Source organism: Phyllobates terribilis, unplaced genomic scaffold, assembly GCF_046119375.1.
Source record: "Phyllobates terribilis strain yellow unplaced genomic scaffold, ASM4611937v1 Scaffold_3__8_contigs__length_932513732, whole genome shotgun sequence".
NCBI classification, from domain to species: Eukaryota; Metazoa; Chordata; class Amphibia; order Anura; family Dendrobatidae; genus Phyllobates; species Phyllobates terribilis.
Window position 1 is genome coordinate 779,897,157 of NW_027362763.1, and position 23,733 is coordinate 779,920,889.

Sequence of the window (23,733 nt, forward strand, 5' to 3'; positions counted from 1 at the left end):
GGCTGTTGGTCTCACATATATTGGCTAATTTATGCGCTATGCACCTTCCTTTTACTGTCATTTTTCAATAGCAATATTGCAGTTCCATTTTTTTCCAATATACCATATGTACATAATTTAGTGTTTACCTATTGTCTATGGCAGTAATGAAGTTGCAATTTTCTAAATGTATTATTCTTAGCATCTGAATGCAGCTATATTTTCTCTTAGAATTATTGTCTAAGTTGGCACCTGTACACACTAGTTTGGATGTGCTGGTCAGTTTTTTTCTGTTTGTAGCAAACTCCTATGACACGTGCCCTCAAACTCCCACCAGCCTTAGGTGGTTTTAATTAGCTGGTTCCTTCCTGCCCCATAAATTGTGGGCTTTTCAGTCCTGCGGTCGTTTCACATCATCCATGAGGCTTGAATTCCTTTTAAAGAGAACCGGTCGGGCCGATTCGTGCTGCCCAAACACTGCAGGTATATTATTCTATGAAACTATCAGAGAACATTTACTTTAAAGGTCATGTGTACCTAGGGAGAAACCTGTCCCTGCCGCTCCCTTGCTGGTCCTCTGCTGCTCCTTGCAGTCTATGTAGAGATGCCCACAGTGGTGACATTACTGCGGTGACTGCTGCAGCTAATCACAAGGCTCAGCGATCTGGTGGGTTTACACCGGCATCACCACTGAGCCAAATGATGGGCTACAGGAGTCACGTGCTAGTGACACGATCACACCGCTGCAGCAGTGGGTAACTAATGAAGCATTTGTTATTTTTGTCTACATGAAAACAATGGAATAAATTAAATCGGACAGCCCCTTTAATAGCACACTTACTGATGTTATGATCATTTTTACGGCTTTATGCAGTTTTTTTAACATATGTTTCATTCTTAACCTATACCACAGTCCCCGTCATTCTGGCTATAAATAAATGTGACAAAGCAGATGCTGATCCAGAAAGAGTAAAGATGGAGCTCCTGTCTCATAATATAGTATGTGAAGAATTTGGGGGAGATGTCCAAGCCATTAACATTTCTGCATTAAAGGTAATGTCTGTGCAAAACTGTATTCTTACTTATACGTATCTTTCTGTTCAAATAGTACGAGGCTTTATGTGTAGCTTCACTTATTTGGATCAAATGCAATAATATCCTACTAATTAGCCCTAAAGGATTATTCTGATCTTTACAAGTTATCATCTATTTGTAGGATAGGTGATTACTTTTGTATTGTTGGGTGTCTGAACTCTGTCTGAATTGACCAGTGGCCAGGTATATGCAGCAACTCTTCATTCATTCTGTATGATACTGCCAATGCCTGTACTCTGCAATGTATGGCAGTCCCATAGAGAATGAATGGAACTGGGGTGCGCTTGTCCGGCCACCATTGCATTCTCGAGATCAAAGTGATAACCCTTTAATGGCATATTCCAGGATCAGACTTGTATTTGCTTGTGAATACACTGTCCTTAATAGATCATGATTATAATGTACTCACAGCACCTATTTGGGCCCTGTTTTTAAGTTTTGCTCAAGAATCACGAGCCATTCATGCAGGCTGCCAGTGTTATCAGTGTGATGATAGCGATGACCTGCAGCCTACTGGGCATTATGTCCTGGTGTCATATAAAACAGTACTGATGGTAGCAATGCATTCTTGCTAGCATATGTACATATTAGAGCACTACTGTGGATATAATGGTGCCATATAAGTGAGTAAAATACATATTGCAATGAATACTATATATATAATTGATTAAAAAAAAAAAAAACACCCTTCTCAAAAATTTTAATGCAATACATATCTTTCTCAGAATCAGGGTAAAAATGAAATAGCCAGAATATTAGTGGATCCCACTTGTGCATTTTCTTTTTGCAGGGAGAAAACTTGCAGGCTCTTTCTGAAGCGGTGATCACCTTATCAGAGATGTTGGAGTTAAAGGCTGATCCTACGGGCTTGGTGGAAGGGACAGTTATTGAATGTCGCACCGACAAAGGGAAAGGGTATATATCGTCACTTATGACTATCACTATATCTGTATATGATAAGTTTCCGGTCTTGCTGCAGACATTGTTGTGATTCTAGTTCTCACTATTTACAACATAACAGAACCAATATGGACTTTTGATTGATTAGTGTGAATGCGTGTGTCTCTTCAGAGAAGAAAAGTCTTCAAAAAATAATTTCCTGAAGCGATTTTCACTTGAAAAACTCGTTGAATTTGTCCACCTCAAAAACCTCCGAGGGCTATGTTCACATGCAGTGTTTTCACTACGTTTTTTCGGCAGTCAAAATGTCTGTTTTTCAGCATTTTCGATGCGCTTTTTGCATGTTTTTTGGGTGTCAATTATATGTGTGCTTTAAGAACAGTACACATTTAATAAAGTTAGTTTTATTCACCAACATGCTGCAGATTTTAAAACGCTCAGTTTTCCATTTCAGTCAGGAAAAATAAAGCTTGTGCATGAGATTTCTGAAATATCATTGCTTTAGCTGGCACTGTAAAAAGCAAATTTTAATTTGCATAAAAAGCTGCAAAAAAACTCAGCAAAAATTCTGCACGTGAACATAGACTATCTAATATTGGGCAAATCACCTCTGTCCGGGAAGGAAAGAAGACCTCACTCTGTCCACCTAGTGGGGGTAGCTACCCTGTAAGTCAGCATCTGACCCTCATGTTGCAAGACTCGCTAAAGAGTCAGATAGTGACTTACTGGGTAGCTGCCCCCACCAGGTGGACATGGCGAGGGACCCCACACCCGTATGGTCAAGCCCGTGCCAATACTGTATGATTCAGAACCTTTTTTTTTTTTCAGTCCAGTGACCACTGCTATTGTGCAGAGAGGAACCCTTAAAAAAGGAGCCATACTGGTGGCGGGAAAATCCTGGGCTAAAGTGCGGTTAATGCTAGATGAAAACAACACAGCGCTGAGTGATGTGTTACCGAGCATGCCCGCGGAAATAGTCGGCTGGAAAGAGCTGCCGTCTGCTGGAGATGAGATCTTGGAAGTGGAATCGGAGGTAACATTTGTAACCAACCATTGGTCGTTTTCTCTGAGATCCGTCGATGGACCAGAACAGAAGCCTTAAAGGGGTTGTTCAGTACTGAACTATTGTTGACCCATCTGTGGGAACAGTGAGGGTCCGACATCTTGCAGTCCCACCCATTAACTGGAATTAGAGGTTGGATATGAGCGATGTACAAGGCCGAACACTGCTGCCCCGCACATATTTATGGCCGCTGCAGACTACTGCTGATTAGCTCCCGTTCAATTGAATGGTTGTCAGATTTCAGCTGATCAGTGTCCGACCTTCACCAATCTCACATTGGTCACCTATGCTATGGATAGGTCCTCAGTTCTTTAGTTCCGGACATCCCCTTTTAATGACATAATTATATCTACAAGATTTCCCTTCTAAACTGAATACCTGCACTAATCAATATTTCCACAAGAGGGAACCTGTCAGCAAGTGATAAATTCTCCTGCAGCACTCCCACAGGAGAAACAAAGCATTACACCATGCCCATATAAATCAGTTGCCTGGCCATGAATGGTCCTGCCGAGCGCTAGATGTTTTTTGTAGCCTGTCTGTACTTTGATGATTTAAGGGGCCCTTAATTAATTAATCTGGTGTTTGAAAATTTGGTTTTACAAATCTGCAACCGCTTTAATATAAATATTAATTTTATTCCTATTGGTGTGCCACCCTTTATTCAATGGAGGAGATTTATGAAAGTGTGTAAAAGAAAAAATGCCTTTGATACTTGTAGTTACCACTCACTCAGTGCACTTGATAAGTGAAATGTTCCCTGTGATTGGATGTTGCCGACAGCAAAATCAGTTTCTCAGGGGCTTCACTGGAGGACACAGGAAACCATGGGTGTACGCTGCCGCCACCAGGTGGCTGACACTAGGAATTACAAGCTAAGAATAAAAGTCGGCTCCTGCTTAACAGGCTACACCCCAATGGTCCTAAATCTGCCCCATATCCTCCTCATTTGCATACAGGCTTTTTGTGCCCAATTCATCATTTGAGATTAATTGAAGTCACTTTTTTCTTCTTTCTTTTTTGTCTTGTAATATTTACTGATGGTTTTTGCGCCAATTTTTTTCAAAATGTCACACACCGTTCATAAATGTGGCGCAAAATCGGAAGAAAAACAATTTTTTAAATCCGTTTTTTCAACTTTTTAGCACTTAAAGTTGCAAATCCTTTAAAACGTCACAGAAATGTGCCAAATAGAAAATTGCTGCAGAAAAGTTTACTCCAAGCACGGACTGGGGTGAGGTGCACCAAAAAATGTGGTAAAAGTTGCAATTCAGGAATCTATCTAGAACATCTGGATAAAAAAAAAGTTGTCGAGGAAAAATTAAAGAAAGATTTAAAAAGGAAATGCAACTTAAAAAGTAGCGCAAAACATACAAAGAATAAGGCGCGATTAGTAAAGCCACTAAAAAGGAGCAAATGACTCCAGAAAAGTGGAGAAACAGCAGTGATGATTTGTATAAATGTGGGCGCTTTGAAGTCTTGTTTTTAATACTTTATATGGGAATCTTGTGTTTTTGTGAATTACCAGCAACAAGCCAAAGAAGTCGTACAGTGGAGAATGTCCATGGAGGAACAGGAGAAAATGGAAAAGGATTTGGAAGTGATTGAGGTCAGACAGAAGGAGCACCGAGAAGCTCACAGGAAGCACCTGGACACTTTTATCGGCATGACCTGGAAACAGAAAAGTGCTGTGCTGTATCGGGCAAAGAAATCACTCATGGGCAAGAGACCGACAGAAAAGACCACACGGGACAGACCAGTAGTCCCCATAATAATAAAAGGTTGGTGCTCCAAAGATCACCCTCCACAGCCTATGAATCAGGCTGAACTTCACAGAGCATTAGGCCACGTTCTTACCACGTTTTAGGCAATCATTTACCATATATGCAGGGGTGCATACGTTAAACGCATGCTTCATATTGATGCCAAACAATGCATCCGTCATCATAGGAATCTATTGTGAAAGTATTTTCTTTTTTTTACTAGATACCGCAGTTTAGAAAATCCAATAAACTGCACTACTCTAAACAGCGGTTTAGTCTAGGAAAAAAATAAGTAAATGTTAAAAATTAACTTTTTTTTTTTTTACAATGGCTTCTGAAGTGATGGATCACATCTGTATGATGCATCTGTTTAACATATACATTGACTGTTCCATGAAATGATGTGATATGCACAGAACCTAACATTCATCCCATAGAGTAGATTCTAGTGTTGAGCGAGCACTAAAATGCTCGGGTGCTCGAAGCTCGGGCCGAGCTCACTGTGATACTCGGGTGCTCGACCCAAGCAACGAGCCCAGTGTTAGTCTATGGGAGACCCGAACATTTTTGCGACGGCTCCCCCGGCAGTCTGTAGAAAGCCTAAAAAGTGCCCAAAACGATAGTGACAGTGCTCAAATGACATGGGGACAGCATGGGGATCGCCCCTGGAAGCATTTCTGACCCCCAGGTCACTGCTGTCAACAACGTGGTCACAGGTATTAAGCCACTTTTACAGGCTCAAAATAAAACGTTCAAAAACGAAAGTGAAAGTGCTTTCCTGTGAAATATGTTAACCCCTTAACGACCATGTGTCTTTCTGTTTTTGTGTTTTCCTTTTTTGCTCCCCTTCTTCCCAGAGCCAGAACTTTTTTAATTTTCGTTCAATATGGCCATGTGAGGGCTTATTTTTTGCGGGACGAGTTGTACTTTTAAACACCATCACTGGTTTTACCATATCGTGTGCTGGAAAATGGGAAAAAAATTCCAAGTGCAGTGAAACTGCAAAAAAAATGCGATTCCACAGTTGTTTTTTGGGTCCTTTTTTTTACCACGTTCACAGATTGCTAAAACTGACCTGCCATCATTATTTTCCAGGTCGTTACGAGTTCATAGACACCAAACATGTATAGGTTCTTTTTTATTTAAGTGGTGAAAAAAAAAATCCAAAGCTTGCTAAAAAAAACAAAAAAATGACGCCATTTTCCGAGACCCTTAGCTTCTCCATTTTTCGGGATCTGGGGCCAGGTGAGGGCTTATTTTTTGCGTGCCGGGCTGACATTTTTATTGATACCATTTTGGGGTAGATCCGATGTTTTGATCGCCCGTTATTGCATTTTATTGCAAAGTTGTAGCGACCAAAAAAACGTAATTCTGGCGTTTCAAATTTTTTTCTCGTTACGCCGTTTACTGATTGTATTCTTCTTTTATATTGATAGATCGGGCGATTCTGAACGCAGCGATACCAAATATGTGTATGTGGGTTTTTTTTTATATATATATATTTTATTTTGAATGGGGCGAAAGGGGGGTGACTTAAACTTTTATATATTTTTTATTTTTTTTTATTTTTTTAAAAACTTTTTTTTTACACTTTCTGCTTGCTTCTATAGTCTCCAGAGGAGACTAGAAGCAACAGTTGTCTGATTGCTTCTACTGCGTACAAGCGATGAGCAGATCGCTTGTATGCAGGAGAAATGCTCACTTGCTATGAGCGCTGACCACTAGGTGGCGCTCATAGCAATTGAGACATGACAACCACAGGCGTCTGCTGCAGACCCTGAATTGTCATGCCCACCCATTGGTGACCCGCGATCACGTGACGGGGTCACTGATGGGCGGGGCTCAGGACTCCCAGAAGCGCGAGTTAAATGCCACTGTCAGAGATTTAACATGTTAACAGCCGCGGGTGGATTGCGATTCCAATAATCAGCTGACATGTGCTCGCTTCAGTGCGGGCTCACCGCCGGAGCCCCCGCTGAACCGGCCTTCCCGACCTGGTGCGTACTATTACTGACCAGGTCGGAAAGGGGTTAAGGAACATCCTTTCCAGGGTAAAGACTTGTGTATAAGGTAAAATAAATAACCAAAAACAAAAATACTCCTCCACACCTTGGGCTATGTTCACAAGTAGCATTTTTTATGCGTTTTTGCACGTTTGTATTGCTTTCAACCGTGACAAATGCATTCACCGGGAAATGTCATTTTAACATTTTACAACCTTATCTGGCCATGTGCTGTGTGACACATGCATACAGTGCTAAAAAGACATGGGAACAGCATGGGGAAGACCCCTGGAAGCATCTCTGACACCCAGGTCACTGCTTAAAAGTGTGCCCATCAGAAGTTATCCTTGCTGCATCAGAAGATGCAGACTTGCAACTATCCCCGTGCAAGTCCTTGTCCCAGGGCAGTGTTCAATTGTACCTCCCCCATAACTTGCAATACAAGCGCAAGTATGCAGCCTGCCACCCACCCACCCCCAGGCTGCAATACCATACTGCTAGCTTGCTTGCACTTGAAATTGGGCCTTTTAGGCATGTGGAGGTGGAATCTGGCCACCACGTCATGGCTGCGTCGGTAGCCTGGTATTCATACTCAGTCCCCGGCGGCCGGGTGTCCACGCTTGGTCCCCAGCCGCCAGGGGGCGGCCGGGTGTCCATACTCAGTCCCCAGCCGCCCCGCGACCGCGTGCCCACACACAGTCCCCAGCCGCGTGGGGGTGGCCGGGTGTCCATAAACGGTCCCCAGCCGCCCCTATTTGTCCCGGTGCGCCTTATACACAAGCGCGCATACCAAAACATTACCTGTGCACTCCCGAGTGCATTTAGTGGGAAGGACAGCCTAACCACAAACACGTGGACAAGTGAATGTGGCCAGGAATGGTCCATCTCACTGACGCCTTCACACTGGGTTAATATTGTGGAAGCCGGGACACAGTTGGACACTGGGATGCAACACGTCCTCCAGACATAGAGGATTGCGGGTCCTGGGTCAATCAGGCTTCAACACAAAGTTCAGAAGGTAGACAGCAGCAGTGGTCGGCCTCCTACACAACGAGTAAATTATTCATGATCATGAGGCCATCCACCTCCTTAGCTTTCTGTTCCTTGGAATGCAAGCGCATGTAAGTAGTAGCAGCTAGGCCTGAGGTGGTCAGCGTTTTGGCACATATTCTACCTCCTTCGAGGATTGCTGGATGTTTTCCTGCTACTATCCCAGTTCTATGACTCCCATTAAAACAAAGATTCAGGTGATGAATGATGGATGAGGTGGTGGCAAAGGAGAAAGAGCAGGAGGAACAGGGACCATTCACATCAATATCAGGCCAGCCAACCACACATGTCTTGTAGGATATGTTTCTGTACCAAAAGGAGCGGTTCAGCTACACAGTTATAAGGCATACAGTGAATGCAATGCCTACCAAAAATTTCGAGGCACTCCAATGCCCCTTAGAAGTGACATGGAGGTCAGAGGGCCTTAACTAAACCGTTTTTTCCATTTATAGCAACTGGGACTCCTTTACACTGTTGGCCTAAGCAGGGAATGGAAGGCTTTCCAAAAATTATTAGGCACTGCAATGCCCCTTGAATCAGACGTGGATTACAGCGTATTAAAAACCTTCTACCCATTATTGGGGAGTGGGTCTCCCTTAGTGTTCGCCTATGCATTGAAAAGCAAAAGCTGACAAAAATTAGGAGGAAATGCAATGCCCGTTGCAAGAGTCATGGAGGTTAGAGGTAATTAAAAACAACATGTCAATGCCCCTTGGAAGAGCTGTGGAGTTCAGAGTGGTTTAACAAGACGGTTTTAATGCCCCTTAGAAGAGACGTGGAGTTCAGAATGGTTTAACAAGACAGTTTTAATGCCCCTTGGAAGAGATGTGGAGGTCACAGTAGCTTAACAAGATGGTTTTAATGCCCCTTGGAAGAGACGTGGAGTTCAGAGTGGTTTAACAAGACAGTTTTAATGCCCCTTGGAAGAGTGGTGGAGGTTACAGTGGAATAAAAAGACAATATCAACGCCCTGTGGAAGAGACGTGGAGGTCACAGTAGCTTAACAAGACGCTTTTAATGCCCCTTGGAAGAGTGGTGGAGGTCGCAGTGGAATAAAAAGACAATATTAACGACCCTTGGAAGAGACGTGGAGGTCACAGTAGCTTAACAAGACGATTTTAATGCCCCTTACAAGAGCCATGCAGTACAGCATATTAAAAACATTATTCCCATTATTGGGGAGTGGGTCTCCCATAGTCTTTGCCTATGCCTTCCAAGCAAAAGCTGCCAAAAATTAGGACAGAGGAACTTGCAATGCTGGCAACATGGACCACGGTCACCCTGGTGGTATAGTGGTCGTGGAGGCTGAGGATAAGGAGAAGAGCAAAAAACAGCCGAAATGAGGAAGCGTATACCCATGTGTGGGTGTGAAGCGATGCATGGGAATACACCTCCCGAAATAACACAGTGGATTTGACTTTATGTTACTCTGCTGTCATTTGGTGGTGATGAGAAGTCTGGCCCAATCCAGCCCTTGTTCATTTTAATAAGGGTCAGCTTGTCAGCATTGTCAGTTGACAGGCGAGTGCGCTTATCAGTTATAATTCCCCCAGCGGCACTAAAAACACGCTCCGATAACACGCTAGCGGCAGGGCAGGCCAGGACCTCCAAGGCATACAGAGTGAGTTCATTCCAAGTGTCCAGCTTGGATACCCAATAATTAAAAGGCACAGAGGAATCACGGAGGACGCTGGTACTCCCTCACCATCTTTTGAAACTTTCCACTCCTTGTGAGAGTACCCTGCGCCTCAGGGCCTGTAAGCTGGGCAGGTATCAGAAAACTGTCCTAGAACATTGACAGTGTTCCCCTGCCTCTGCTGGATTGGAGTTGCGTCTCTCTCGCCTGTATGCCTTAGTTGGGCAGCGAACTGTGACCTCTGCTGCTACCGTGTTCAGATGGGAATTTTTTTAAGAGTTCTGCAGCAAGGGCCTTCTGGTATTGCCCCATTTTTGTAGACCTCTCCACCTCAGGAATAAGAGAGTGAAAGTTCTCCTTGTAGCGGGGGTCTACAAGTGTCACCAACCAGTAATGACTGTCACCCAACATTTTGACAACGCGAGGGTCACGGTTAAGGCAGCGTAACATAAAGTCAGCCATGCGTGCCAAACTGGTAACGGGCAAGATTTCCGTGTCCTCACCAAGATGACGACTGACCATGCTCTCCTCCTCCTCCTCCTCCTCCCCCCCTGTCCTCAGGCCACCCACGCTGAACCGACGGTATGACACTTGTACAGGTACTACCGTCTACAACGCATGATAGCAGCTCCTGTTCTTCCTCCTCCTCCTCCTCCTCTCCCTCATTGTCCCCCAATGCACGTTGGGATGAGATGAGGCTGGGCTGTGTGTAATCGCCCGCTACGGCTTCTTGATCCATCTCATCATACTCTGGCTGCAATGCCTCCTCTTTAATTCTCTGCAGAGAGCGTTGCAAAAGACAGACAAGTGGGATGCTGACACTAATGATGGCGTCATCGCCACTCACCATCTTGGTGGCCTCCTCAAAGTTTGCCAGGATGGTACATATGTCAGACATCCAGGTCCACTCCTGAGGTCTTATGTGTGGAGTCTGACCTGAATATCGACGGCCTTGTTGCAGCTGGTACTCCACAACTGCTCTCTTCTGCTCACAAATCCTTTGCAACATGTGGAGGGTAGAGTTCCAACGTGTGGGGACATCACACACCAGTCGGTGTGCCGGAAGCTGCAAACGCTGCTGCAACACAGCAAGGGCGGCGCAAGCTGTAGCCGACTTGCGAAAATGAGCTGACAGGCGGCGTACTTTCACGAGCAGATCTGGCAACTCGGGGTACGATTTAAGAAACCGCTGAAACACGAGGTTAAGCACATGAGCCAGGCATGGTACGTGTGTGATCTCATCTCGCCTCAGAGCCGCCACCAGGTTACGGCCATTGTCACACACGACCATGCCGGGATGTAGGTTCAGCGGTCTCAGCCACAGATCTGCCTGCTCTTTCACAGCTGTCCACAACTCACAAGCAGTGTGAGGTTTATCACCTAAGCTTATGAGTTTCAGCACAGCCTGTTGCCGCTTGGCGGAGGCAGTACTGCAATGCTTCCAGCTTGTAACTGATGTGGTGATATCTGAGATGGAGGCTGAACATGAGGAGGATGCGCAGGAGCTGTACACTGTGGGGGCAACTCTGACTGACATAGGGCCCGCAATCCTCGGTGTGGGGAGGATGTGTTCCTTCCCAAGGTCCGACTGGGTCCCGGCTTCCACTATGTTTACCCAGTGTGCCGTCAGAGAGATGTACCGTCCCTGGCCACAAGCACTTGTCCACGTGTCCGTTGTCAGGTGGACTCTCCCAGTAACTGCGTTGTTGAGGGCACGGCAGATGCTTTGGGACACTTGCTTGCGTAGTGCGGGGATGGCACACCGGGCAAAATAGTGTCGGCTGGGGACCGAGTACCGAGGGACGGCCACCGCCGTAAGATTGCGGAAGGATTCCGTCTCCACCAGCCTAAAAGGCAGCATTTCCAATGCAAGCAGTCGTGAAATGTGCGAATTTAGGACTGTGGCCTGTGAGGCGTTAGCTGCGAATTTCCGCTTTCGTTCAAAGGTCTGGGATATGGACAATTGAACGCTGCGGTGGGACGTGGACGTGGACGTTGATGCTGTTTCTTGAGAAACTGCCATAACAAGTGAAGACTGAGAGGAGGGGGCATCTTTACATGCAGTATGGACAGGGGATTGCCTTGCACACACAACAGGGAGTTCTATTGCACGCACAACAGTGGAAGAAGCAGTGGTGACACCCGCTGACACTTGTCGTGGACCCTGGGTTTCGCCCCACAAAGTCGGGTGCTTTGCTGCCATGTGCCTGATCATGCTGGTGGTGGTCAGGCTGGTAGTTTTGTCACCCCTGCTGATGCTGGCATGGCAGGTGGAACATATGGCCTTTTTGGGGTTATCAGCAGGGTCTTTAAAAAAATTCCAGACTCTGGAAGACCTACCGCTTGTACTGGCAACGTCCCTCGTGTTGGTGTTACGGGGAACGGTTGCCTGCCTTCTGTCTGCGGCCACCACACTGCTTCTTCCTGCCTGTTGGGGTACTCTGCCTCCCTCCCCCTGTGTGCTGCTGGCCTCACTCTGCATGTCCTCCTTCCACGTTGGGTCAGTTACTAGATCATCCACCACCTCCTCCTCTTCCACTTGCGCACCACGATCCTCCTCACTTCCTGGCAATTGTCTCGTCATCGTCCACCTCTTGTGACAGATTGCCAACGTCGACTTCCTGTGGCCGTGGCTGTTCAAATATTTGGGCATCGCAACATGGGATCTCCTCTTCCACCACTTCAAGCGTATCAGGCGAGGGGCCCAAATATGGAAATGGACCAGTGAACAGCTCTTCAGAGTGTCCAAGTGTGGGATCACTTGCTGTCTGACAACACTCGGCATGGTGGGAGGAAGGAGCATCAGGGTGAGGAGGAGTATGCGGTCGAGACTCACGGCTACTAAGAGTTGACCGTGTGGAAGACAGACCGGAGGTGGTGGTGCCCAGGTAACTGGAAGTATTGTCTGCTATCCAATTAATAACCTGTTCACACTGATCAGTTCTCAATACTGGTGTTGTTCTGTGCTTCCCTAGTAATTCGGTCAAGAAGTGGGAGCGAGAAGATGTGGCTGTTGGTTGTGGCACATTTTCACCTTGGCCACGGCCCCGTCCTCTGCACGAACCATCACCAGAACGTCCACTTCCACGTCCCTTGCCACGCGCCTTGCCCATTGTAAATGAAGTAAAATAGCTTACACTTGCACTATCAATGGAAAAAGGGTAATAAAGAGTAGATTAGAACCGTGGAAGAGGAAAACCACAGTTATTGTTTACTGGGGTATACCACACTTTTTTAAATAGAGATATTTGCGGCTGAACAGTGAGCGACACACTGAAACTGCTTTTTTTTTAGATACCAAAGGCCCAAAACTGGATAGTACAGCGATTTGACCCGTGGAACTGCGAAACCACACTGGGATGTCGGGCCTACACAAGACTATTTTCAACAGATATATTTTTGTGTCACAACAGTCAGGAGACACTACTGTTTTTCTTTACGGAAAAAACTACCAAAACCTGAATAATAGAGATTTTTTACCGTGGAACAGCAAAACCACAGTTATAATTTACTGGTGTATACCAGGCTTTTTAAAATATATATATATTTGCGGCTGAACAGTGAGCGACACACTCAAACAGTTTTTTTTAGATACAAATGGCCCAAAAGTGGATAATACAGAGGTTTGTACCGTGGAACTGCAAAACCACACTTGTATTTCTCGGGCCTACACCAGACTATTTTCAACAGATATATTTGTGTCTGAAAAATCAGGGAGACATTATTTTTTTTTTTTTTTTTACAGCAAAAAATGCAAAAAGCAGGATAATAGAGATTTTTTACCGTGGAACAGCAAAAGCACAGTAATAATTTACTGGTGTATACCAGGCTTTTTAAAATATATATATATTTGCGGTTGAACAGTGAGCGACACACTCAAACTGTTTTTTTTAGATACAAATGGCCCATAGAACTTCAAAACCACACTTCTATTTCTCTGGCCTACACCAGACTATTTTCAACAGATATATTTGTGTCTGAAAAATCAGAGGCACACTTTTTTTTTGGGAGGGGGGGGGGGGCACCAAAAGGTTAATAAGATGGGTATTTGTACATTGTGAAGGAGGAAAAAAAAAAAAAGAGGATTTAGATTAAAAAAAAGGATTTTTCCTGGCCCCCGGGACCTGGAGCTAAGTCCAGCAATTTGAGCAACAGGAGCAGCACACAGGACTGTAATGCAGCGTTTGCTGGTATAACCACTGCGTCTCCTATACAGCCTGCCTGCCTGATATACCTGGGATGGATATTAGTCCTGAGAAGGACTGTTTGTTTCATCTGGCAGCCTTTACAGACCCTACACTAACTATTTTGCAGGATATATCTCTCCCTAAATCAGCAGCGCTGTCCCTACACTGTCTGATCCGGAGCGACTGTGTCCAAGATGGCGGCGCCCGGTTTTAAATACTCGAGGTGACGCTATGCGGCCAACCAATCACTGTAATGCCCACAAACAACATGGCTGCGGCATTACAGTGACTGGCTGGCAATCCTTGCATGTTCATTGGCTCTGTAGAGAGCGCCAAACATGCAGGGCGGAGACCCGAGCTCCCACCCGAGTAACCCGGAAATGCTCGGTGCTCGCCGAACATCCCGAGTAGTGAGATGCTCGGGCGAGTACCGAGCAGTGTCGAGCATGTTCGCTCAACACTAGTAGATTCCCCTCAGCATTGTGTAAGTCTTTCATGCCCCCATAGATGCCCTGATGTCTTTCTAAATTGGATTTGGGGCCATAAGCTTTCCTTTCTTTATCCCTTCTGTATCCAGCATTTTCTAAAAAGCGTCAGGCAGGGATGCTGAGCTGCTTCTCATATAATTGCTTCATCAGTTTTGCTTAAATCAAGCGCATCTGTTCTACATTTGCACTGCTTAAGAATTAGACTGTAATAATCTATTCCATTGTATGCAATTTTTCAAACCAAAGTTTGGAGATGGCTTTTGTTAACTTCCAGTCTATTGTAGGCTGTTAATGGGAGCATTAACCCTTTCACCACCTTGGGTTTTTGCGTTTTCGTTTTTTGCTCCTCTTCTTCCCAGAGCCATAACTTTTTTATTTTTCCGTCACTATGGCCGTGTGAGGGGTTGTTTTTTGCGGGACAAGTTGTATTTTTGAACAACACCATTGGTTTTACCATATCATGTACTGGAAAATGGGAAATAAAATTCAAAGTGTGGTAAAATTGCAAAAACAGTGCAATACCACAATTGTTTTTGTGTTTGTTTTTTTTTTTACCATGTTCAGTAAATGCTAAAACTGACCTGCCATTATGTTTCCCCAAGTCATTACGAGTTCATAGATACCAAGCATGTATAGATTCTTTTTTACGTAAGTGGTGAAAAAAAAATCCACAGTTTGCAAACAAAAACAATCGCCATTTTCCAAGACCTGTAGCGTCTCCATTTTTCGTGATCTGGGGCCGGATGAGGGCTTGTTTTTTGCGCACCGAGCTGACATTTTTATTGATACCATTTGGGGGTAGATACGATCTTTTGATCGCATTTTATTGCAGTGTTGCAGCGACCAAAAAAACGTAATTCTGGCTTGTTGATTTTTTTTCTCATTACACCGTTTACTGATCAGATTAATTCTTTTTATATATTGATGGATCGGGCCATTCTGAATGCGGCGATACCAAATATGTGTATATTGGATTTTTTTTTAATTGTTTTAATTTGAATTGGGCAAATGGGGGGTGATTTGAACTTTTTATATTTTTTTTTTTCATTTTATTTAATATTTTTAAAAACTTTTTTTTTTTTTTTTTACTTTTCACATGCTTCAATAGTCTCTATGGGAGACTAGACACTGCGATCATCCTATCTTCTGTGCTACACACAGCAGGGCTTCAGCCCTGTAGGTCTCTGTCATGCCAACCGATCGGCGACCCGCGGTCATGTGACATGGGTGCCAATGGGCAGGACTAGTGACTTCCTTCCGCTGCGGCCATGTTAAATGCCGCTGTCAGAGATTGACAGCGGCATTTAACATGTTAACAGCTGCGAGTGGATCACGATTCCACCCTTGGCTATTAGGGGCACATGACAGCTGATCAGATCAGCTGTCATGTCCCTGGAAATGTGCGGGCTCAGTTCTTGAGCCTGCATCAAAGAGGGGGATGCTACCTTGGTAACCGTATTTTTAATCTTTATTTCATAAATCAATAGTACAGAGAAAAATCTGAAACTTTGTAATATATGTTATCACAGACATCTGCTTCTTTCTTCTGGACTGATCTTTCATTCTCAAAATTATCAATTCACTGGTAAATTCTGTATTCAGTGAAATCACATTTTTACATTACTGAGAGAGGAGGTGACATTTGGTGCTGATAAGATTCTATGTAAATAGGAAGAGGGAGGAGCTCTGCCTCTAGCTCCTCCCTCCCCCTCTGCCTTCCCTTCCTCATAGAACCTTATCAGCACCAACTGCCATCTCCTATCTCAGTTGTGGAACAATCTGTCCTCACTGAATGCAGATTTTACCTGTGAATTGAGGATGATTGATCAATCTTGGCCCAGAAAGAAGCATATTTCTCTGATAAAGGTATATTAAAAAGGTTCTTATTTCCTTGTGCACTGCTGATTTATGAAATAAAAATGAAAACGATGGTGATTCTTTGAACAGATGGGAAGTCGCAAGCATCACCTACCTCAGCATTACCTTTCTTGTTACTTTTTTCCGTTCAGGTGATGTCGATGGATCAGTTGAAGCCATTCTCGGTGTGTTGGACACGTATGATGCAGATCAAGAATGTGAACTGGATTTGGTCCATTTTGGGATTGGGGACATCAGTGAGAGTGACATTGCCCTTGCAGAGACTTTCAACGGTAAGAAAACTTAGTTCAGACCTGATCTCCTTGCTCCATCCATTTTTATTTTTTCATGGATTTCAGCTATAGGTTATTGTATATATCTTATTGTGTCATTGATCACAACTCTGCTTCCATTTTGTCTTCTTGGCACAGCTTCTATTTATGGATTCAATGTTAATGCCAATAAATCCGTGCAGCAAATTGCAACCAAGAGCGAAGTGTCCATCCGACTTCACAAGGTCATCTACCACCTCATTGATGATTTGAAAGAAGAAATCAGCAATACATTACCAGAATTGTCAGAAGAGGTAGTAAAAGGTATGTGGTTTAGATTCACGCATTAGCCCTTATTTTTTTTTCCTTCTGGTATTCATTCCTGACTTTGATTAGTAAAGACTGAGAACATTAGCACCCCGGCCTCCCTCTGCAACTAAACTCTCATTCACACAATGCATACATACACATTGGTTTCAAAATATAATTTTATGCAAAGACACGATAAAAGTGTTACTGGTTGCTTCTTTGAGTAGCAACAGATATTGTTTGGAAGGGGGTATTTTTAATCAAGTCATTAGCTATGTTCCTTACTAAGAACGAATTAATTTGCATCTACCTTTGCAAGTTTGCACATTGGATAATTGGCATTTAAAGGGTTTGGTCATTTTTATTCTTATTTAACAAAGGTCTTTGGCATCCGCTTTTAGGGCACTGTAATGCAGCGGCTTGCAGCATTACTGTAATGGTCCAGGGTGTGTTTTGGCCGACCATGTACCTCCCCCAGGTGACTGGTCACGTGACTGACATCGCACAGGTCCTGTGCACACAGAAGGTCTGATCACATGACTGTGACATCAGCACAGGTCCTGTGTGTGCACTAGAGGATATATAAACCCTGGTAGTTTTGAGACCGGGTGTGAAAGGCGTGAGGCCTGTTCCTGTGTGTGGGACACCGTTAGCCTGGAGAGGCTTAGTGAGGCCTAGTGAAGCCTGGTAAAGCCTGAAAGGCAGAGGCTGGATCCTTATGTGTAAGCGATCCCAGTAGCCTTGGAGGGCCAGAGGCTTGGAAGGCAAGAGTCCTGGAAGGCAGAGGCTGGATGTTAGGTGAGAAAACATACCAGTAGCCTTTGAAGGTACGAGGGCTGGAGACCCCTATCTGGGAAGCCGTAAAGCCACAGTGGTGGCAGAGCAAAATCTGACTGAAGAAGCTAAAACCCGGCAAAGGTAAAACACTGCATTATATGGACGTTGATATAAGTGACTTTGCTGAAGGCTGTAACTGGAGCCAAGCGGGCCTGTCTGCCACTTGAAATGCTCCTGGACGTTATATGTGTATGTCGGCGAGCCACTGAGTTGAACTCGGTGATAAGCAGTAGTGAAGTGTAATAAACTGCTGGATTGTGAAATACTGGAAAACGTGGCTGGTGTGCTTTAATTGACCCGGTGCAGCGAGTGTCCCCCGGCATGATGACTAGCGCTGCCTTACAGCACTTACTAATATCAGCATATGAAACCAAAGAAATGGGTAGGTACACCTGTTAGTATAAGTGCTGAGTATAGGTAGACATTCACACTGTGGCCATTAACAGACAAAAGCTAGGATAAAAACCATGAACAAATACCCTGCAGTAAGTAAATAAATAGTAATAGTACATAGGGTACTTGGTTGACACTATTTTGATCAAAAAAGCATAAAATCCATCCCACCGCAACAGGATGACCCAATCAGGATGGTCTCTAACTCTTGTAGTTCATCTCGCTATGTGGCAGCAGACCTCAAAATAAACGGGAGCAGAGCATGATCCAGAAATGACTGTTTTGTCCTGGCCCTTGGTAAGCTACCGTATTTTGCGGACTAAAAGACGAAATGGACCATAAGACCCCAAAATGGAAAATGGTAAAAAAATAAAAAATTAATGTGTCAAATGGGGGCCCTTTTATTCTCTGAATTTAGCTTACCGGAGGCATGGTGGAGCGGTGTCACAGGATGCAGGGTTGCCGCTTCAGAAAGCCAGTGGTGGCAAAAGTGGGGCGATGGTGAAAGCCCTGGGCTGGGAGGATGGTGTGTCCTGGCAGTGTTCTTCAAGAAAATGTCAGCGGTGCAGTCTCCGCTCTGCACATTGCTCTCCTGGCGGTGGGCTCCAGGAAAATGGCCGCCGGAGGTGAAGCATGCGCAGATTGAGATCTTGGCTAGTCATTGACCCAAAATCTAAATCTGCACATGCGCCGCTTCCGGCAGCCATTTTCCTGAAGTACACCACCAGGAGAGCAATGTGCAGAGCGGGTACTCCGCTCCTGTCAGCACCGCCAACATTTTTTTGAAGAATACCACCAGGACACCCCATCCTCCCAACCCAGGGCCTCTCCTGCCGCCTCCTGCTTCTTGCAGCATCGATCCTCCCTCCTGTGACCCCGCTCCATCGCCGCCACCCCCCAGGTAAGCTACATTTGGACTATAAAACGGACCCCCATTTTCCTCCTAAGTTTGGGGGTGGGGGGAGTGTGCCTTTTATAGTCCGCAAAATATCGTATATAGACAAGACGCACATCTCAAATAGCTTGTGATCAGATTGGTCCATTAGTCTCCTCCAATTGAAAAACAACTTGTCCGTGTACCCTATTTTTCGGTTGGAGGACTGGTGGACAGGTCTGGTCATATGTTCTTCTATCAGCCGCCATATTGAGAACAGGAGAGCTGTGCAATCTGTGGGGAAGACTATAGTATTAAGAGCAGGATATATATTAGTAAAGTCTAGAAAATATGTCTCAAATAAATGTTTTAAAATAAAGATAAAGTTGACAACCCCTTTAAATAAAGAAATTCTTTTCTAAAGTTTCTGGTTTTTATATTACTTGATGCTGCCAGTTAGTAACAAAGTATTTCTTCTCCTCCTTCCAGGTGAGGCTTCTGTTCTGGCTCTGTTCGATGTCACTGTAGGAAGGAAGACGGTCCAGGTGGCGGGCTGCAGGGTACAGAAGGGCTTTCTAGATAAAAAGATGAAGTTTAAGTTAGTCCGGAACAACTCTGTTCTGTGGGAAGGTAAGAAGATTTCCACAGCTTCTGCGTTACATTACTCCAGATTGTAAATGATCCACCCTTTCTGTGACATTGTCCTCTACAGGATCACTGACTTCTCTTAAACACCACAAGAACGATGTGCCGTCAGTAAAAACCGGGGTAGAGTGTGGTCTGAGTCTGGATCAGGATGTGGAGATTAAAGTTGGGGATGAAATAATTTGCTTTGAAGAAAAAACCATACCTCAGAAAATAACATGGGATCCTGGATTCTAAGTGGATGTCACCTGGGTGTGGATCACTGAATAAGCCCTTGTGTATGAGGTTAGTACGCCACCCTCTGGTTCCATGGGGGAACACATTGTTCCCAGATAAATGACTACCCCTTTCAGAATGCGTCCAGCTTAGCAATCAGTTAAACAAAAAAGTCTAGAAATTCATAGTCTTACTGCCTTCATCAACCTCATGGTTAAACTGCTTCTGGGGTACATTTCAGTCTAATACAAAAAGCTCCTGTCATTCTCACATGCTATGTAGCTTGCCATGTACCCTTTTTGAGTGGGCCATTCCTCTTCATCAGCATTCTGCCAGCATTATAGATGGTGGAACTTCTTTCCATCACTTGCTAGCATGTATTTTGCCTGCCAGGAATGGCTTTCCTACTCTGAACTTCAAGCTTGCTTCTCTTTATACCTGTATGAAGTTTGACATGCATTGGAGCTGCAGGCAGTAGCATTGTTTAGTGTATAGAGACCAATATATAGGAAATGTAGTATAACATGTCACCCATTCACGTTAAAGGGGTTGTCCACTACTTTTTATTATCCCCTTAATGTATCCCCCCGGGGCCCCTAAGGATTTTTGTAAATACCTTCTGTTGCAGTTACTGCCTGTGAGCGGCGCTATCACTGGCCGCTCACAGGCATCACCTGACTGCAGCCGGCTCTGACATCCGCTGATGTCACCTCAAGTTCCGGATTTTGCCGGGGGTGACTCACTTCTGCGCTCCACGGTTAGTGATGGACTGTGGGTGGGGTTACCCCATGCGTCACACCCGGCATCCACCGCGCGCTCTCCCTCTCCTCATTCATTGGGAAAGTGCGTGGTAAATGCTGGGTGTGACGCATGGGGTAACCCTGCCCACAGCCCAGCATCCACCACGGGGACTGGGTCATTGATGTCACGCCTCACTTGACTTGACATCAGCCATAGCGTCGCTCACAGGCAGTAACTGCAACGCAAGGTAATTACAAAAACCCTCATGGGCCTCGGGGGAATACATTGGGGGGATAATAAAAAGTAATGGACATCTTCTTTAAAGTGTGATAGTGTAACAGATGTGCGTGCAAACTGCAGAAGAAGCCGATCTTTGCAGCAGCTCTCCTCTCCGACTAATTGAAAGTGAGCCTGACTTCTCCCTCTGTGGATTATGTGGACAAAATGCATTATTAATTACACTTTTCCATGACCTTAATGTGAATTGGCATACATCAGAATTTCGGAACAAACTCTTGATAGGGCACACTATGTGTAAGGACAGTCCTTGGGTTCTTTAATAGTTCTCCTGGGCTGATTTATATTGGGTTTCTTAGTCCCAGACTACATCCCCATAATGCCCTGTGAACCAATCAAGACATTATTGACTGTAGCAATCAAGGTGTGGAACAGCAGAGATTAGATTTGTTATGGGCCATTACAATGGGAATAACTGTCTAAGGCTATGTGCCCACGTAGCAGATTTGATGCAGAGCGTTTTTGCCTCTCTCTGGCAGAAAAAAAACGCATGCAGATTTATATGCGTTTTTTCAAGCAGTTTTCCAAGCGATTTTGAGCATCACTTGGAAAGTGCTTGACAAGTTGGTCACACTATATAAATCCATGCAACCGGCATGGATTTATAATGTGTGAACAACTGATGCTTTAAATGCAGCATCTATAGTAAAAAAAGAGAATTAAAACGTTAAAAATGAAAAAAAACCTGTATACTCACCTCTCCGGTCTCCTCCAGTCTCCTCCCGGCCGCGTCCTCTCTCTTCGGCGTCCCGCGGTGTACTGTCAGGACCTGCGGTGACGTCATTTAGTCAGCTGATGTTCACGCGACCATCACCTGACCGTCGGCGGTCGCGTGACCATCAGCTGACTAAATGACGTCACCGCAGGTCCTGACAGTACATCGCGGGACGCCAAGGAGAGAGGACGTGGCCGGGAGCAGACCGGGGGCCGCCGGAGAGGTGAATATACAGGTTTTGTTTATTGTTAACTTTTGTATTTCTTTTTTTCACCGCGTGGTAGCCAGGATGAAGAGGAGTTGTAGTCTCCTCTTCATCCCGGGTACCACACGCACCGCGATTACGCTGCAAATTCGCGGCCATTGAATTTAATTGAAACGCAGCAAATCCACATATACCTGCGGGTTTGCTGCGTTTCAATGTTCCTCAATGGCCGCGAATTTGCAGCGTAATCGCGGTAAAAATGGTCATGCTGCGTTTTGCAACGCAATGCGAATTTGGCGCGCTAATTAGCACATCATGTGCACAGCACATCCGAATTCACATTGCTTTGCATGGCAGACTGTTTTACAAGCGTTTTCGCAGCCACAAAAACGCTACGTGGGCACTTAACCTAAGATTATGTTCTCATGTGTAAATATGCTGCTTTTTTTGCCATCGCGTTTTTTCTGCTTGAGTCTGCAGCAAAAGACGCCTTAGCAATCTGCTCTGACTATTGTGTTTTTGATGCATTTTCCCATTTATTTATTTATTTTTGGGTGAAGATTTGATATGGCGTCTTTTTAGTCCAAAACTTCTGGGATTCTGCACTTAAAAACGCAATTGTTTTTACATGTACTTTTTTTCCGCCAGATAAGCCTATATAGAAAATACACACAGTTCATCAGTGTCTTTAAATGCACGGTGGGTATGAGTTTGCGTGAAAACTCATCCACTTTGATTAAACTGGGATTTTTCAACCCTGTTGAAATTTTCAGCAAACGCTGCAGCTTGACGAATCCTAACTGTGTGCAATTCACCCACCATTAGTATTCGGCTTTGCTTGCCGGTTCCAGCAGTTGTCACAGGATCCATGCCTGCTAGAGTCTCAGCCGCATCTCAATAGAATATTACACATCGTATTCTTGCGGTCATATGGCATCCGCTGGAATTGGCAAGCAGAGCCAAATCCTAATGGTGTGTGCATTACACAGCTTTAACCTAAAGCAAACTGCAGCATTTGACAACAATTTTACCAGGTATGGACAACCCCTTTAAACGCAGCAGATTTTCTGCACAAAAAAACTCATCGTTGGGATAGGAACATGGCCTAATGATGCATGAATAACATTACTGTCAAAGCTCCTTAATAACTACAAAAAGAAGGCATATTGGTGATTATTAAAGGGAATCTGTCTGTTGATTCGTGAAGCCAAAGCAGTGGACAGCTTGTATCGCAGCCTGGTTGCCCAATTACAGCCATGTATATTATTTTCTAAAATGCTCTGGCGTTTTAGAGGTAATATTCTTTGCGTGATTCCATAGCTGGAGACCAGACTAGTCGGCCCTGTCCCCCAGCCGGATCTGCCCAGCACTGCTAGAGGTTATTGACGATAGAGACCTATATACACCTGATGGAGAGGTCAATCTCCTGCAACAGCACTGGGACAAGCCGGCCAGGGGCACAGTCGGACTAGTCTTATTTCTGGCTGTGGTACCTGCCTGGATCTTTAAGGTATATTTATAGTGAAATATATACCTGATTGCAATTCATGTTGTCCTCTGTTTGGACAGACTGACAGGTAATCTTTAAAGGGTTAAAACAATATTGTATCCACTGTACCAACCTCCTGTAAAAGTTGGGATAGTCTATAGCTGAGACTACCCAAATCCCTCATTTTCCACAATGTCCTGTGTGCCTTGAATATATTCTATAGGAGATATATACCCTGGACTGTAGCTCATAAGTCACACTTGTGTATTTTACATGTCTGCTTTTTCTTGTTCACAGTGACTTCTCACCTTTCGCACAATACCTCAGATTGGACAACCACAAAATCATATTCTCTTTTTTGTAAATTTGCGACCCTGAAAGTGGAAAATCACCTGTCATCAAGATATTGGCTTTATATCTCAGTATACGAGATGGACGTCTCCACAGCGGGGGCTTTCATTGAGCAGCAAGTGCATCATGGTCTTGTACATCTATGTATTAAATCCTGACATACTGTATATTTATTTTTGTAAAAAAAAATAAAGGAAACTAAAAACACTTGTAACTTGACATAAGACGATTAAAATGTTACGGCTCCTGTGTTGTTACTTTGTACGGCTTGTCTCGTTATCAGTATAAAGTGATACCAGACTGGTGGACTATGCCGCCACTGCAATGGCTGTGCTGTCACATGTACCCCGCTGCTGTGTGCTTCTTCT

General features: G+C 44.6%; 1 protein-coding gene across 3 annotated transcripts in view; it reads left to right on the forward strand.

Moving 5' to 3' along the window:
- Positions 1-23,512, forward strand: part of MTIF2 (mitochondrial translational initiation factor 2) — a 41,131-nt gene extending 17,619 nt beyond the window's left edge. For 2 of the 3 annotated variants that reach the window (XM_073672281.1, XM_073672282.1), the window contains exons 7-15: positions 893-1,032; positions 1,865-1,989; positions 2,803-3,007; positions 4,566-4,818; positions 16,174-16,314; positions 16,453-16,617; positions 19,196-19,336; positions 19,419-19,636; positions 23,312-23,512. In XM_073672281.1, the coding sequence (XP_073528382.1) occupies positions 893-1,032; positions 1,865-1,989; positions 2,803-3,007; positions 4,566-4,818; positions 16,174-16,314; positions 16,453-16,617; positions 19,196-19,336; positions 19,419-19,588 (1,340 nt within the window). In that variant the 3' untranslated portion in view covers positions 19,589-19,636; positions 23,312-23,512. The remainder of the gene's footprint in view (positions 1-892; positions 1,033-1,864; positions 1,990-2,802; positions 3,008-4,565; positions 4,819-16,173; positions 16,315-16,452; positions 16,618-19,195; positions 19,337-19,418; positions 19,637-23,311) is intronic. The other variant, XM_073672283.1, reaches the window with a different exon arrangement.
- The last annotated feature ends 221 nt before the right edge of the window (positions 23,513-23,733 follow it).